The 18,058-nt window shown below is 36.0% G+C and overlaps 1 protein-coding gene and 1 pseudogene across 5 annotated transcripts in view; both read right to left on the bottom strand.

Annotated features, from left to right (window-relative positions):
* Positions 1-18,058, bottom strand: part of Cdc27 (cell division cycle 27) — a 77,285-nt gene that overhangs the window by 4,825 nt on the left and 54,402 nt on the right. For 2 of the 5 annotated variants that reach the window (XM_004868647.4, XM_004868646.4), the window contains exons 15-19: positions 16,946-17,063; positions 15,607-15,735; positions 8,787-8,861; positions 7,861-8,017; positions 3,401-6,370 (exon numbers count right to left, since the gene is read on the bottom strand). In XM_004868647.4, the coding sequence (XP_004868704.1) occupies positions 6,288-6,370; positions 7,861-8,017; positions 8,787-8,861; positions 15,607-15,735; positions 16,946-17,063 (562 nt within the window). In that variant the 3' untranslated portion in view covers positions 3,401-6,287. Of the gene's footprint in view, positions 1-3,400; positions 6,371-7,860; positions 8,037-8,786; positions 8,862-15,606; positions 15,736-16,945; positions 17,064-18,058 lie in introns of those variants that run through there. The other 3 variants (XR_002390553.2, XR_002390554.2, XM_004868648.4) reach the window with 3 other exon arrangements.
* LOC147820666 (ADP-ribosylation factor-like protein 5B pseudogene) lies at positions 250-1,139 on the bottom strand (annotated as a pseudogene).

Genomic DNA, 18,058 nt, shown 5'->3' on the forward strand with positions numbered 1-18,058 from the left:
AGTTCGCACGTAGTATCGGGGATTTTCACTACTCCTCTGTCGAACTGTTAACTACCTGGGAGGGAGGGAGCAGGAGTCAAGAACTGAAAGAAGTTGGTCTGTATAAAGGTTATAACAATACTTATGAAAACATTAAACATATGACAAACATTTTTTTATAAGGCAGTCACTGAATAATTAGAATAAGCAGTCAGAAGAGTTCTGTTGTTGAAACATACATAATGTTCATCCAACCAAAGATTAGTGCATTTAAAAAAAAAAGTTAAGAAAAAAATCTTTTATGTTCCAGTTCAGCTGCACTTGATTCAAATGTTGCTTGCAGAGGTTTGTGTTGTTATAAATTAAACATGCTGCTGCCTTAGCAGCCAAAGATACTAGGAAAAATGTTAGTGTCACAGAATAAATAGAAGAGTCTCTTTCAAGCAAAAAGTTATCTTACACCAATCCGGGAAGTCATGCACTCCAGACCTTGGCATAACCCTTCCCCTGTTAAGAGCACAGCAGGGCTGAATGTGCCATGGATGGTCCTTAATTGAGCTAAGGGTGAGGTATTTAGAGATTTCAGCAGCAGTCATACACCCTTTCATGTCCTGTTTGTTTGCAAAGATAAGCACGGCAGCCTTCCTTAAATCCTCATGAGCCAACATTCTGTATAATTCTTCTTTTGTAATAGCTAGTCGGTCCCTGTCAATGCTGTAGACCACGAGAATGATGAACTCTGTGTTTGAGTAGGAAGTGTTCCAGGACGACCGCAGGGACTCTTGACCCCCGATATTCCACATAAGAAAATGAGTGTTCTTCACAACTATTTCTTCAACATTCCTTCCTATGGTTGGAGAAGTATGAACCACTTCATTCATTAAGAATTGATAAAGAATGGTGGTTTTCCCAGCATTATCCAGTCCCACTATAATTACTTTGTGTTCCTGGTTACAGAAGAGGCTCCACAGCTTCGCGAAGATCAGCCCCATCACGAGCCCCCCGCCGGGCCGCCGGCTCCCTCAGCATCGGTGCCGCCGGGCCGGGCCCCACACCGCGGCACTGGCCGTTGGGGACCCAGGAAAAGCCGCTACAGTATGCATTCTTAAAGCTTTAAATTTTCTCTTCAAATACAGATTTCAGCCCCAAACTCACATTCTATACTATCACATTGGCAAAATTCTGTCCATTTTCCTGGGCACGTTTGTGCTTGCCTCTAATTCCAGCAGTTGGGAGAAGGATCACTGCAATTTGAGGCCAACCTGGGCTATATAGAGAATTCAAGGCCAGTCTGAACTACATAGTGTGTGTATGTGTGGTCTGTCTATGGACCAAAACTTTGGTCAAACTCCAGAGTCCTTTCTGACTAGCCAAATCTTGGGGTTCCCTCTGTCCTCGAGAAATCCCATTTGAGCAAGAATCCTGCTAAATCAGTTTAACAAACATAACCCCACTCTTGGTATCTTAACTACTCTATAATAACACTCCCATCAAGTCAGCTGAACCAGAAATCCCTTATCTTTGACCATTTCTCTTAAGTTTCTAACCACTGATCCCATCCTGCTCTTTGATTATAAATCTCCACTTGTTGGAGTTAAGAGTTGAGTTCAAGGTGGGTGTGGTGGTGCTCACCCACAATCCCAGCACTTGGGAGAGGGCAGCAGGAAGATTGCAAATTTGAAGCCAGCCTGGGATACATAGTTCAAAACCACCCTGAACTATATAGTGAGAGACCCTGTCTCAAAAACCTAAAACAAAGACTGAAAATACACTTCCAATTATAGTGTTGAAGAGTTAAAGCAAAGCCAGGCATGGTGGTGCATGCCTGTAATCCCAGCACACAGGAGGCTGAGGTGGGATGATCACTTTTGAGTTCTACATAGTGAGTTCAAGGCCAGTCTGAACTGCATAGTGACTCTGTCTCAAAAAACAAAAACACAAAAATAGTAAAGGATACAGATCACAGCCTCATAAAATGAATGATACACTGAAATGTATGATTAATAAAAAAACCTTGTATGATACTATTCTATTTTAAAATGCTAAATGATGTGGGAGGTAGGGCACACCTGTTATACTAGCACTCAGGAGGGTGAGTCAGGAGTACTGAGTTTGAAGCTAGCCTGGGGTACATAGGGAATTCAAAGGTGGCCTGGACCACATGGTGAGACCTTGTCTCAAAAAATCAAAATAAGCGAATGAATCTAGACAGGACACCTAATAGTTAATACTAGACATAATTTGGAACTTCCAGAGGAAGTTCAAAACTAAATTCAAGCTTTTAAACATACACTAATGCTTCAAGTGCCCATCTGTCATTTAATAACAGAATCTCAGTTTTCCTGCTCATAAAATGGAGTAATACCTACCTTACAGGTTGTTTTGATGGAAAATATTTTCCATGAAGGAAGTAACAGAGTATACTGAACAAGATTTCATTAAGCATAGCTATTTAACAAATATAAACAAGTACAAATAGTTTGCACTTAAACCTATACTGAGTTTCCATGAGCCATGAATTAGCAGCTAAACAAGCCAAAGAATAATCCCATGTCTAACCTTCTATTACCTTTGTTCAGCTGACAGTATACAGCAGGTCTTAGAAGGCTCTGAAGTCTGAGTTGTCCTTATCCAGTATAAATAAAATCCTCTAGCTTCTCCACATTTTTCTCCAAGATATCAAAAACAAGCAAATCCAAAAAAAGACTTCACACACAAGTAAAATTTAATTTCTGTATTTTACTACCTCCAAATCTTGATTTTTAAAAGATTTTAACCAAAACAAAAAAACATTGTCCTTGTATTTATGTGTGGTACTTGAGATGGAATTAGGGGTGTTCTACCACTGTGCTGCCCACATTGTATTTTCCCCTGCTCTTTTTATTACATTGAGACAGGGTCCAGCTAAGTTGCCCAGGGTGGCTGCAAACTTTTTCTTTTTGTTGTACTGGTGACTGAACTAAGGGTCTTATTGCTAAGTTGCCCAGGCTTGAATTTGTTATCCTCCTGCCTCAGCCTCGAGTGTAGGGGTTACAAGTGGGCATCACCACACCTGGCTGGCCTGGAACTTCTGATCCTATTGGACTATGCCAGCTTTGTGTCCATTTTAGAGGAATTTCAGAAATCACACAAAGAATAAGCATTCAATATTCCAAGTTGTAGCTACTGATAAGGAGGTTCTGTAGTTTAAAAAAAATATATTCTAAAAATTGCCATTTTTTTGTCATAATATTTATTTTGAAATTCCAAATAATACTAAAAAGGTGTATGAACTTTAAAAAATATATATATATATAAAGAGGGTGTAAATAAAAAAAATTAGAGAAACACTGCCCTAGAATTTTTGTAGAACATAAAATTGTTATCTTTCATCACTATTCTATTGTGCCTTACTATAAAAATACAGACGGCACAGTTCTGATATAGCTTTAACAACTTGATTATAAATTGCTTTCAAAAGTAATTTATTTGGATTTTCCATATTCTTTAATGAATTGCAAATATATTAACAGAAAAGCCCCCCCCCCCAGGCTGTACAATTTCTGAAATAAGTCAGGAAAAGCAAAAAGAAGACACAAAGTTACATTGTTTCAATGCAAATAGAACACACACATCATACCCACACCTGCATTTTCCCAGGTTTTCACAAAGAAAATGAGTCATTGTTTTTCTTAGTGAAGACCCATACTATACTCTGACTAATCAGAGACTCTGAAACTGTTTTCTTCCAAAAAAGTATTTTTAATAGACTAAACACTAGTTATCACTGAGTTTTTGTTTAAGATACAACAGCAGCATGGTTTAAAATGTTACTTGCAGTTCTTGGAAAAAATAAAAAATTTAAAGTAATGAAATACAGAAAATAGGGGCCACCTTTCATTATTTTTGAATACCACTGTTTTTTTGAAAAAATAATTCAACCTTTTAAAATCCCAGAGTAATAACTTTTCCATGGGGGGGTGGAAATTCAATGCTGTAACTTCTGACTAAAAGTATGTGTGGGTGTGTGTTTTGTGTGAAAAGTTTATAGAAAAAAAGATATCAAAGTACACATAGCATCTTCAATTTCCTTCAAAGTATCTTCTGAAATCTGAAGCAAACATTTTGCCTGACCAAAATTTGTTTCTTCTTTTCTGATCCCCATTCAATGCAAAAAAAGAAAAAAAGGGGGGAAAAAAAAAAGAGAAGAAAAAGGGGGGGGGAGAAAAAATAAAGAGCAAGAAATTTACTAGGTGAGAAATAAATCAGGCCAAGTGTGGGCCGAAAGTCCCTCAGCCAGCTCCTTGCCATGCTGTGGCATCTTTTTATCCTTGGTCTTAGAATCAGTACCAGAAAGTCTCACTGGCACAGGACATAAATTTCTACTACAAAAAGATAACTATACATCAGCAAATTACATTCTTAGATTAGCTTTCTCCAGGTTTTATAATATAGAACTCAGGTTGAAGCTTTTTATGAAATTCTGGATCTGGTAAGTGTTATATAGCTGGTTTATGATTTATTAAAAAAATAAAAGAATAAAAAATTAAACATTACAGAACTAATGGATAATAAAATGGAATATTTGTTAGAATCCAAGTGCTAGCCTTTGGGAATTTTTAATGGTATAAATTTATTCCCAACTTTTCCTTTTCTTTATAAATTATTATTACTTTTTAGACAGCACATAAACATAGATTTAGGTAGGAAATTTTGTTAAATGTCTCTCGGGTACCTAATACCTAATCCAAGACTTTGACTTGAATTAATTTATAATGGTATCTAATCCATGTTTGATGAGATCAACAGTAAATGACAGAAAATTACTGAGTCTAAAGGCTAAAAGTTTTCTTCAAATCTTTTGTAATCCACCATATTTTCACAGCTTGACTAACAAATACAGGTAACCAGTAGGTAAGTTTGTCCTTCATCAAATAATCCAAAATAATAACTGTAGGCCTGTCATTCATAAGAAACTATAATTCATTATATTCTGATATTGGCACTTAATAAAATGTTAGCAACTAAAGTTTCTCTAAAATTTTAAATACATTACAGTAAAGGAGATACACAATTTAAGACTGTTTAAATCTGTTATTGTGACATTCCAATAATTCCCATTTTATATGCATAATTAGATCTTTAAAATTGTGGCCATTTCCCAGACATCAACCTACAATGATCTCAAGAGAGAACCTGTCTCCTTCATACGAATTTTTCTCCCCCAAGTTAAAAATCTCTAATATCCTACACTTAATTACTCTCATTAAAAGTTCTGATGACTCATACTACTGAAAGTAACCAGGAGCACAGAGGTGAAAAGAATGGAAATAACCTCAACAAAGGTAACCACACCTTGCACTCTGTTTAAACATTTATAAGTCAAGAGGGATACTGTCTTGAGCAAATGTGGATTTGAGGTCATGGTACAATTCTGATTGTATTAAGGCTTTTGCTATCATGATCTCTTAAAGTCTCTCTGTAATGTTACCATACTGATGGTGAACGAAAGTGGTTATTAAGGGCCTTATTTTGGCTTTTCAGTGGGGAGTCACTCTATAATCTCTGAATGTTAAAGGTGATCCCACAGAATTCAAAGAGACTAGGCAATATGGGAGGAACCAATTCTAAAGTTTGCAATACCAAGACAACAATGATCAACACTTTGAAGCAAGATGAAGAAAATTAAAATTCTTGGTAAGACATTAAAGCATTCTTGCCAAGAGTAAGTGTATACTGTATGGAAGGAGATTTGATTCCTACATATGAGTCTGAATATGCCCACTATATTTGTTCACAGGAGACACTCCAAGTTTAAGGTAATTTACATTCCTTGGCAATCAAGTTACTCTGTTATAGGCAATGTCTTTTATTGTTCCATCTGGCACTTGCTAACACCATTCTTGAATAACCTAGAAATGAAGGTCAGTCACTCTGTTTATCAGGAACAGAACCAAATAAAAACAAATTTCTGGAAAAATGACCAAGCTGGTTCATCAGTATTTTCCATATCTAAAGGTTCCTTCAAGATAAAACATAACTCTTCCTCTCATGATAGCTTTGCAACTAAAAGAGGTTAAAGAAAAAAGAAAGTTCCCACCCTACCCCCCTAAATTGTCATTCATACTGGTAAAAGAGCCAGTCTTGTTAGCAGCTAAATATTGCACTGCCTTTCATTCTTTGTACAGTCGGGTCCCACAAAAGTGGCACACTCATGGTGTGACAAATGGTGACACTGACAGCTCAAGAGTGAAGACTCAGTGTATGGAGGGACAAGGACACATCAGCACTGGTCACATGTCCAGTCGCAAAAGTCTGATTTCCAGAAGTTAAAATTCATCACTCTCAGCTGCATGAAGTTGTGTGTCGTCTGCATCTGTCATGCTGCTCTCCTGGGATTCATCTGTTCCCACTTTAAAAATGAAACAAAAATCTACAGTAAGATGTTTGATAAATACATCTTGTTGCTTCATGAAAAAAACAAGTACTATATGAAAAACTGCATTATACTCAGAAATGAAATCCTAAATAAAGACCATCAAAAAGTCTAATATTCTTCTTTTTTTGTTTTGAGACAGGGTCTCACTACATAGTTCAAGCTGGCCTTCAACTCACTTGTAGCCCAGACTGGCTTTGAACTTGAAGTGATCCTCTTGTCTCAGCCTCCTGAGTGCTGGGATTATGGGTGGTCACCAACACCCAGCTTCAAACATTCCTTAATAAATGCAATTCCTCATTTTATAGCATGACTGAAATTAATTTACTGTATTTAATCTTTAAGGATTTTTCTTTTTTGGTACCAGGGATTGAACTCGGGACCTTCCAGCCTGCAAGGAAGTGGCAGAACCTCTGAGCTAAATCCCCCCAGCCCTAAACCTTTAAAGATTTTAACCGCTAAAACTGACTCTCCCTAATCAATTCCTTATTCCTGTCCTAAGAATTAAGAAATAGTTCTGAGACCAAAAAACTAACATTTTCTCTAACCCACAAATACTGACTCCACTTTTAACATGATCCCTGCTAGTTCACAGAAATATAGAATCTTTAGTTTAAAAAGGATTATTGGATTATAGGATTGATAGTTTTCTCTTTTTGTGGGGAGGCAGGGTCTCATGTAGTTTAGGCTGGCCTTCAAACGACTATGTAGCCCAGGCTGGCATTGAACTCACAGCAATCCTCCTGTCTCAGCCTCCTGAGTACTGAGGTTACAGGTATACAATACCACACTCAGCTGGACTGATAGTTTTAAGTCTTTTACCAAGTTTTCTGCAACAAGGGCGTGTAATAAGAATTTATATGATCAGAAATTTCTCAATTCTCCTACTAAATTATGGATACATTAAGTCTTGGTTCTTTTTTTTTGGTACTGGGGATTGAACCTGGGTCCTTGTGCTTGTGCAGCAGGCGGTGAAACCACTGAGCTAAATCCCCAGCCCAAGTCTTGGTTCTTATTAGTTATTTGAAAATGTACACTCAATTTAGAGATAAAGCATAAACTGCTTTAAAATATAATTATTTGCTCTCTTCCCTTGACCCCTAGAGTTATATTTATTTTAAGCACAGTTTGGATTTTGGATTTCTCAGAGATATAGATTTTGAACAGGTACTACTACAGATCTGTCAAGACTACAAAATGTAACAAGTTTATTATTACTTATTAAGCATTTATTAGTCTCTGTTCTGGATCTAGTCTGTTCTGATTCTGACTAATCCACTGGTCAATTTGAGTTTGAATAAATAACTATTACCTGACTCTATATGCACTTAGATATTAAATCACCATATTCAATTTCTCTAAAATTCTATTTGATATAAATAAAATAGCACAGTTAGAAAAATAAAAAAGCACAAAAATTCTTAAAAATTAGCTTTCTTACTCAAAACCCTACATACAATACTCACTGATCTGTTCTTCTTGGGTTATAGGTTCCTCATCATCTGGAAGATAGCGCTTATCAATTGCCTCTTTAATCTGGTTATTGGCTCCTTTAGGATCTAAATCCATAGCCCAAGAGAAATTCATCAGGGCGAGGTGCGTTTGACCTAACTTCTTGTAAACCTAAAAATAAACAGCAGCACTACATTTTTCATTAAGTTGTGAACTTCAGCTATAAAATCCTAAACATTTATAATATAAATTAGGTTCCTGATGTGTTCTAAATCCATTCTGATGGGTAGGAGATTTTCATCTTACCAATAAACTCATACTAGTTTTATAGTTCTTTTTAAATATAATCAGATATTATTTTCAAAATGCTTGCTTCTTTTAGATAGTGAATTTCTAATAAATTTCACTGATCAGAACATTAACAACGGAAAAAATGGAATATAAAAGCTGCTTAACATTCATTTACATTGATTTTAAATGGAATTATCTCAACCCTTACACCTGGCTATGGTACCCAGCACATTAGGGAGCCCAGTCTGTAAAATCCTGACCAGTCTTGGCCTTGGTCTTAGAAGCCATTTCCTCTCATCAAGACAACACAGTGCTATTGATGTTCTTCTGAGTGATTTATATTTTATTTTATTGAGAATTGAAGTTAAAGGCTTTCTAGGAGGTAGTCCAGTTATGAGCTCATTGCTGGCCTGGGGCTGCATATGCTAATCTATTTTAAATAGCACAGCAGGGTTTGGATTATGCGGTGTGTGTTTTGCTCCTTCTTTAGGATATCATCTTAAATGCTACAATAGAACTAAATCCATTATTCTTAGAGCACTCTGTTAAATATGCTTAATAAACATAAAAATAAATATTATATTTATCCTTTAAAAGTTAATATTTGTTATGAAAGTTAGCAGTGTAGGACCATGACCCAAATCTTTACCTTTCCTATTAAGAAGTAAACAAGAGATTCTTTGGGAACAATCTGTTTCAATTCTTCAAGTTCTTGTAAAGCAGACTGAAAAAAGACAAAGAAAAACCTTAGAGTAGCAAAAGTTTACAAAGTTTCAACTAAGCAAGTGTTTCCCAAAGCATCCTAATAAAAGCTTACTAGATCTTAATTCATGTGTTTCCATATTGCATTAATTCTTGTTAAAATAAAATATACAAAAATCACTTGTGTGACAACAGAACTAAGAATTGGCAGGCATTCACCAGAGTACATTTAACACACATACACATACTCTACAGTCTCAAAAACAAACAAATAAACAAACTTCATCACATTATGTGTGGAGGTATATGAAAATGCTTTGAAAACTAAAGTGCAGACCACATTAAGATCTAAAGTTCTGGACCTCCTCCACGATGCAAGCACTAATCGTTGACTACCAAGCTGTCTAATTTTAACTTATGAAATAATATTTAGCCTTCTAAACTGAATTGAACTGTCTAGTAATCTTTTGACCCCTGAAAGAGTTGGGAAAATGAGAAGAAATATAGAAAAAGAATCAGATTTATGTTTAAAGAAGAAATATCATCACTAAAAATAATACCAGGGCTGGGTGTGGCGGCACAACCTGTAATCCCAGCACTTAGGTTTGAGGTCAGCCTGAACTACATAGCAAGACCCTGTCTCAAAACAAACAAACAAACAATCCCACCCACCTTGGATCCCCCAAATAAGATATTGTCTTATTTTTCACCAAGTAAATGGGCAAAAATAAAAATAATTTTATGTGACATACGTTAGCACAAACAAGAGGAAACAGATATTCTTGTCACTGAAGGTAGAAGTGTAAGATAATGCAACCTGTTTGTGAAGACAATTTTTTTTTTTTTTTTTTCGAGACAAGGTCTCAGTATGTAGTCCAGGCTGGCCTTGAACTTACTTTGTAACCGAGATTGGCTTCAAAATCCTGGCAATCCTCCTGTCTCAGCCTCTCAAGTGCTGGGATTACAGGTGTATGCCACCATGCCCAGCTTGTGAAGACAATTTCTGGCAAGTTAAAATCTGCATGTCACCACTGATTCAGCAATCCCACTATAAAGAATCTTTCCTGGGGATATACTACAAAAAAAAAAAAATTCACCAAGTTCCCCCCTTTTCACTGCAGTACTGGGGATGGAACCTAGGGACAAACTAACACTGAGGAACACTCCCAGGCTTAGGGATTTATTTATTTATTTTTTGTCCTGCACATTGAACCCAGGGACTTTGAACTGAGCTACACCCCATCCCCCTCCTTTTCTGGGAGATCCATCCCCTTTGTTATTCTGAGGTAGCTGCCCAAGCTGGGATCAAATTTTGGTCCTCTTACTTCACCCTAGCAAGTAGCTGGGATTACAGGTGTGTGCTAGCATACTTGGCACCAAGTCATCATACAGTTTAAGAACATTCAACCCAACATCATTTTTATTGCAAAACACTACAATCATGGTGTCTAACTTCAGCCTAGTTAAATAAATCCTGGTCCATTCTTCATGGAGTACTAGATTTATAGGTGTTAAATTGTAGCTTAAAAAAAAGCAAAAACAAGACCTAAGTACTATGTCCATGTGTCAAAACATACACAACACTCCATACACATAATATACTTAAAGTGGGTACATATGAGTTTTCTATATTATGAATATTTTACTTTATTTTCATGTCTACAGAGATTATCCGCCTTTTTTTCTAAGAATACTGGGGACCAAATCTAGGACCTCACATATCCCAGGCAAGCACAAAATCAGCTGTTTCTATTTATTTTTACATATGTATGTATATACATGTGTGTGTATATTTTTGAGACAGTCTTGCTATGTAGTCCTCGATATCTTATAACTTGTGACCCTCCTGCTTCAGCCTCCCAAATATTGGGATTATAACTGTGTGCCACAATGCTTAAAACTTTAGTTTTAATTCCTTAGAAAGAGTATGAGGATAAAGAATAGAAGTACAGTGGTGCACAACTGTAATCCCAGCAACTCTTGAGAGTCTGAGGCAGGAGGATTGCAAGTTTTTTTCTTTTTTCATCAAGTTTATTGGTACATTTTAGGTATACAATACAATGACATTCATCATTAAGAACTTGTACCTTTACATGTTATATCTTGGTTCTTATTTTTTCCCCATTCCCCTAGACTCCCTTCAACCCCTCCACCCTTCCCTATTTACAAAGACTTTGTTTCCATTTTTTCCTTTTCTCATATTTTTAGGAGGATTCCAAATTTGAGCCCAGTCTTTGTAATACAAAACCAAACCAACCCAACCCAACCCAACCCCAACCCCAACCCCAACCCCAACCCCAACCTCAAAAGCAAACCAAAAAAGGCTAGAGATGTAGCTCAATGGGAAAGTCCTGGGTTTAATCAAGCCTCAGTATCAGTGGTGGTGGTGGGGAAGCTATGTTTTCCAGGTAAGCATGTAAGTGGTCCACCTAGGGCATCCTTAATACCTCTCATCCTCTTTCTAATGGCCAGCAACATGAGAGAAATTCAAAGCAAATGACAGGGTGAATATGTCTGAGAATCAAACCTTTTTGTTAAGGAATAAAAAGATTTATTACAAATGATAATTTTATAAGGTAGATTTGTTCTTTCTTCTTCCCATAATATTAAATAATGCAGGATATATACGGAATAGTTATCAAAATAAAAGGTGCATGATCATGGATATTAGCTATTTATGACCTTGAGTTATACTTGTAAAATATTATGAAATATTGATGAAGTCTGTTTCACAACGAAGAGGCCTGAAACTGATTTTAATACTTCGGGCAGAATTTCTCATGCTTTTTGGTCTCAGAATTAAAAACAAAACAAAATAAAAAACACCCCCCAAAAACAACTCATGATACCAGATGTGCCAGGACATTTTCATTTTCTTTTTTTTGTTGCTTTTTTAGACACAGTCTTGCTATGTTGCCTCGGCTAGTTTCAAACTGATGAGCTCAAGTGATCTTCTTGCCTCAGCCTCCAAAGCAGGTGGGACTGCAGTCATGCACCACCATACCTCCAGTATAGTGTGTGTGTGTGTGTGTATTTTCTATACTGTTTATCATTATTTTATTTTATTTTTTAAATTTTATTTTATTGGTACACTTTAGGTATTCAATATAATGATATTCATCATTCCTCCAGTATATTCTTGAAGTTTATCAAGGAACCCAATGAGTTTCTGTTAATATGGGTTATATCTATCATACTTATCAGAAATTAAAAGTGACAGGTTTTGAAAATATTTATTACTAATTTAAAACAAACCCATTACATGTTAAAATAGATAATATATTTTTAGTGAATAATAACTGAAGCTTTTTAGAACAAAAAGTTAGTGAGAAGTGTAGTGATGTTTAACTTTTTCTTTTGGTGATGCTGGGGGCAGAATCCCGGGCCTCATACTGTTGGGTAAGAGCTCTGCAACTGAGCTATGTACCCAGCACCTTTCAAAATTTTTATTTTGACACAAGGTCTTGGTAAATTGTGCAAATGGCCTCCCAGCTGTGATCCTCTTGTCTCAGCCTCCTGAATAGCTAAGATTGCAGACTTTAAAAAAAAAACACTTTTATGTAAATCTCTCATTGACAGAAGATATTCAATCTGCTACGATACCATATTGTCATGTAACATTTGGGAAATTCCACTGTCCATCCATGGTAAGTAAAAGTGAAAGAGGTAAGCAGCATCTAGATATTTTTGTTTTGGTTTTTTTGGAGACAAAGTTTCCCTGTGTAGTTCAGGCTGGCTTTGAACTCACTATGTAGCCCAGGCTGGCTACATAAGTGATCCTCCAGCCTCAGTCTCCCATGGCTTAGGAGTACAGGTTTATGCCACCATGCCCAGGTAAAATCTAGATTTTTTTTTTTTTTTTTTGGTACCAGGGATTGAACTCAGGACCCTGTGCTTTCAAGGCAGGCGCCGGAACCACTGAGCTAAATCCCTGACCCACATCTAGATATTTTTACGAAAGTAGTTTTGACTTTCTGAAATAGGTTTGTGGACTCTAGGAAGTTCACAGTCCACACTTTGAAAATCATCACTCTCAGTATGACATATTCCAATTCTTCACTGCTACAACACATACAACTGAGAACTGTTATGTGTTTTTTTCTGTGACTGTATAATTGTTACCAAAATTTTATGCTACTATATCATGCATCTCCCTAATTTAGAACTAGTATCCAATATAGCATCAGAGTTTTTACTGTTTTTTTTTTTTTTTTTGGGTACCAGGGATTGAACTCAAGAGTTTTTACTTTTGCCCTAAAAGTCTTAAGACTTAAATGATTAGATACTGGTAGAACAAGTAAATAGGGTGCTGGCTAGAGTTTTGCTAGGTAGTCCAGGGTGGCCTTGAACTCACTATGTAGCCCAGGCTCGCCTTAAACTCCTGGATGATTCTCCTGCCTAGCCTCCTGAGTATTGGGATTACAGGCATGTGCCACTGTGCCCAGCCTGAAGTGGCACTTTTATACCACTTGATTTCTATTTTGGATCTAGGGCATTTTATAAACAATCAGTAACTTTTTTTTTTGGTACCAGGGATCGAACTTGGGTCCTTGCACTTGCGCAGCAGGTGGCAAAACCACTGAGCTAAATCCCTGGCCCAACAATCAGTAACTTTTAAAAGTCCTTCCTGTAACAGTCATCAACTTATATTCAATGTAGGCCTCAAACTCATATTCATCCAAGCATTAGACTCATATTCTAAAATGGTTGTACACCATGCTTCATAGCACAGACAGCTGATCAGATTAGAACACGGGCTTTTTTTTTTTGGAGACAAAGTTTTGCTATATAGTTGGCCTTGAATCTTCCTGCCTCAGCTTCCTGAGTGCTGGAATTATAGGTATGTGCCACGATACTCAGTTTAGAACATGGGCTTCTTGAAGCAAGTCTAAGGCTGATTTACTTGGCATGTCTTGTAGGTATGCTGGTATTAAAATGGTGTTAATAAATTGAGTAAAATCTTTCAATTAAAGAAACTGACTACATATTTAAAGTAATACGATAATATAAACCCATGAAAATATATAATTATAGGACCTTGAAGAAAAAATTAAGCTGGTGTGGTGCAAGATGGTAATCCCAGCACTTGAGAGGCTGAGGCAGAAGGACTATCACAAGTTTGAGGCCAGCCTGGGGTACATAGTGAGTTCAAGGTTAGCTTGAACTAAAAGTGAGACCCTGTCTCAAAAAAATAAAATAAAAAAATAAAATAAAATTTGGAAAGTGATTATTAAATATAAAAGAACTTTTTTTTTTGGTACCGGGGATCAAACTCGGGTCCTTGCGCTTGCGCAGCAGGCGGCGAAACCACTGAGCTAAATCCCCGGCCCCAAAAGAACTTTTTAAAATGATAAAACATAGCCAGGCATAGTGGTGCAGAATTATAATCCCAGCACTTGGGAGGCTGAGGCAGAAGGATTAGAAGTTCTAGCCCAGCAACTCAGCAAGTCCCTACGTCAAAATAAAAATTAAAACAAGACTGGGGATGTAGCTCAGTGTGAAGGACCTGGGTTTAATATCCAGTACTGGAGGTTGGTGTGTGTGTGGGGGGAGACACAATAACTAGAACTACTGAATAAATGACCAAAAAAACAAAAACAAAACTATATATTTAATCCCTCTATATATCTTTATTAGTCTTCAAAAAAGTCAGGATATAACTAGTTTGGTACTTTTCAATTTCAGCAAATATCAATGTGTACTGGAAGAATACATTTCTAGAGAAAGAATCTATTTATTTATTTATTTATTTATTTACCTAGAAAAAAAATCTACTAGAATGATAATTTGGCCCCAGTTTATCTGAGTACTGTACTTAAGTTTTACTTACTTCCTTAGTAGTTCTTACTCTTTTTTTAGAAAGAGCCTGAGTTTATTAAGATAGAAGAAACCTGAAATTTAAATAATAAATTTTGGATTCATGGATTATAATTAAATAAAATTATAAGAAAATCTTATGTCACTTTGTTTTTCTTACATTCTTTTCTCAACTCTTATCAAGCCACAGATCTATATTTAAAAGTGAAAGAAAAAAACAGATCTAGTCTCCTTGTTATAAGCTCTTATAACTCACTACATGTGCTCAACATAGTGAGAATATTTTTATTTCTTTTCTATTTATTTGCTCAGTACCTGTTCTCCTTCTTGAGGAGTAATGTATGTGTATTATTCAAAAAATATTTATTGGACTACAGGTATAGTTCAGTGGTAGAGTGCCTGCCTCTCATGTGTAAGGCCTTGGTTTAATCCCCATCACCACCAACAAAAAAAGGAATGGCAAGAAATGTGATCACGAGACTACTATATTACTGGTGCCTGACACATTAGGCACTCAAGAAAATTTTGTTGTTGTTGTGGCTGGCTATCAAACCCAAGGCTTTACACATGCTAGGCAAGCACTCTATCACTGAACTATACCTGTAGCCCAATAAATATTTTTTGAATAATGCACATATATTCATTTGTCACCTATTCACTTATTTTGGTCCTAAGAGGATGGTTCAGATCTTAAAATAACTCCCTGTCTTTCTATATACAGAGTCTTTACAAAGGATAACCATATATTTCAAGATACTTACACACCCATCTTTCCTATGTATTTCATGAAGAAATAAAATCACAAAAGAAAATGAAATTAATAGTTTTTGAAAAAGGAGAAAATGAATTGTCTCAGATCAAAAATTAAAAGTACAAGAAACTTAGTTATTAAAAGAAGGGACACAATTTAAACAATACAGCATGGTAGATGATTGAGACATATACATTACCTTATATTTTTCATTTGCAAATAAAACTGAGGCTCTGTGAAATTTGCATAGTGGGTTCTTGGGATCAATAACAATGGCTTTGTTTAGGGTATCCAAAGCCTTCTCAGATTTTTTCAGTGCATGCTGAACCTGTAAAAAGTAAAGATCTTATTAATGATTCCTCTTAATATTTATGAACAAAGGTGAGAACTAAATACAGTAATGTGACTCAAAACCAATATAAAGATAACAAAACTATTAAGAGAAGAAGTTGTATGGCCTACTTGGGTTGTCCACTGTATTAAGTGGACTTTATAATTAATCATCCAATGATTAATAGATTAAATCTTTTTCAATAAAAACACTGAAAATCACATTATTTTAAATAATGTGATTTGGAATGAAAACCTAGGTGCTCTGGTTACCAATCCATCACTATGTGTCCATTAATGATAATCACAATTCTATCTTTAGAGCAGGTATTTGGTTACTTTAAATCTAAAAAACAAGCAAAACTTGGTCTTCCCTTTACAAGAAAAATGTGTATCATTTAGACAGATAACATATTTCAACACTTATGGTCCTGTAAATATTCAGTTCTTCAAAACTCTCTCAAAGAACCTGTTTATAGGGTTGGGGATTTAGCTCAGTGTTGCTGCCACCTGCCTCGAAAGCACAAGGTCCTGAGTTTGATCCCCGGCACCAAAAAAGAAAATAAATAAATAAAAAAGAACCTGTTTATATCACTCAGAACAATGACCTACTTTAGGGACTTATTTAAAAAACAGAGGATGGTACTGGGACTCAGCTACACAGTGCTCTTCTACACTCGATCTTAGCCAAAGGCCAAGAAGCAATACAGCGCTCTTTTAACATGCAGGAAGAAGCCCAGGGTTCGACCTCCTTACCCCAAATTTCATTTGAGTCATAACAATCCTGTGAGGTAGACAGGATAGTTATTACTTATCATTCATAAAACAGTTCTGGAAAGCTAAATGACTTGCCCAAGGGAAAAGAACACACCAGTAATACTTCTTTATGCTAAGCCAAAAAGTGTTTTAGGCTGTGAAAGACTCTTGGAATACTGTTTCAATAATAGTAACGAAAAGCCCTAATTTTCACTATAGCAATTAAGTCAAGTAACAAATTTATTTATTTAGATTTTCTGAGACAGGGTCTTGCTATGTAGTTCAGGCTGGTCTTGAACTCACTATGTAGCCCAGGCTGCCCTTGAATTTGTGGCAATCCTCCTCACTCAGCCTCCTGGGTGCTGGGGTTATAGGCATGTGCCATCAGACCTGGCTAACAAATGTATTTTAAAAGGGAGATAACAGAACAGTAATTTTAGAAAGTTACTTACTACTCCAATGTGGCAAAGTAAAACTGAACTTTGAGGATTGATATCAAGTGCTTTCTGGAAATGCATTTCTGCAAGGCTGAATTTTTCTTGTTTGTAATAAATCATTCCTAAACCATACCTGCAAGTATAAAATACAGTATATTATTAAATTTACAACTTTTGGCTGCTAGTTTAGTTCAACTAATAATGGACTATGCATGGTATCTGGCATTTTAATAAGCCAGCGGAAAAATACTGGTGGCCTCCTAGGGGAGGCAAAAAGTATCAGTCATGGTAAACATTGTTAAAAGATTTTACTTTATTTTTTATTAAACCATTTTAGAAGAGATACTGTTGTAAGTAAAAACAGTAAGTCAAATTAATCAATCAAAATTATGATAATGGAGAAAAAAGAAACCAAATCCTTAACTACCATACTTCAGACTTAGTATCAAGTTTCTACTGAGTGATTACTGTGTTTGTGCTAAGAACTCTGTTGAATTCTTTATTTTGAGACAGTTTTGCTATGTTTCCCAGGCTAGTCTTGAATTCCTGGGCTCAAGTGATCCTCCTGCCTCAGCCTACTGAGTAGTTGGGACTACAGGTATGCACTACTGTCCTTGGCTCTGCTAAATTCTTAACATGAATTATTTCATTTAATCCTAGGGAGAATCAAGGAGACAGGTTCTGTTATTATTCCCAATTTCAAATTAGGAAACTGAGGCTCAGCAAAGTTATATAACTTGCTTAAAGTTATATGACTAATAAGGATTCTAGCTAGCTGTTTATTTATGACTCTAAACCTTGAACCCCTAACAGTGTTCTGTTCATATTTTGTCCAAATCCATATGCATATAAAAATATACATCAATGTAATTACAGGATACATAATGGTACCTATCTACAGCTTTCCTTCCTCCCATTTACTATATTAAAATCATGTTCTACGTTTATAGACTTCAAAATTATAACTGTTAAAGGTTATATAATAGTGTATCAGGTTAATATACAGGCATTTCTCAAGAATTTTCAAAATGTCAACTGAATACAGTACGTATGGATACATAAAAAGATATCTTTTGGCCATAAAGAGATAATAAGGAGCAAGCACCAAATGGATATGAAAAAAAGCAC

This window comes from Heterocephalus glaber, unplaced genomic scaffold (assembly GCF_053883595.1).
Source record: "Heterocephalus glaber isolate CG9 unplaced genomic scaffold, H.glaber_assembly_v1.0 deba00001813, whole genome shotgun sequence".
Lineage (NCBI taxonomy): Eukaryota > Metazoa > Chordata > Mammalia > Rodentia > Bathyergidae > Heterocephalus > Heterocephalus glaber.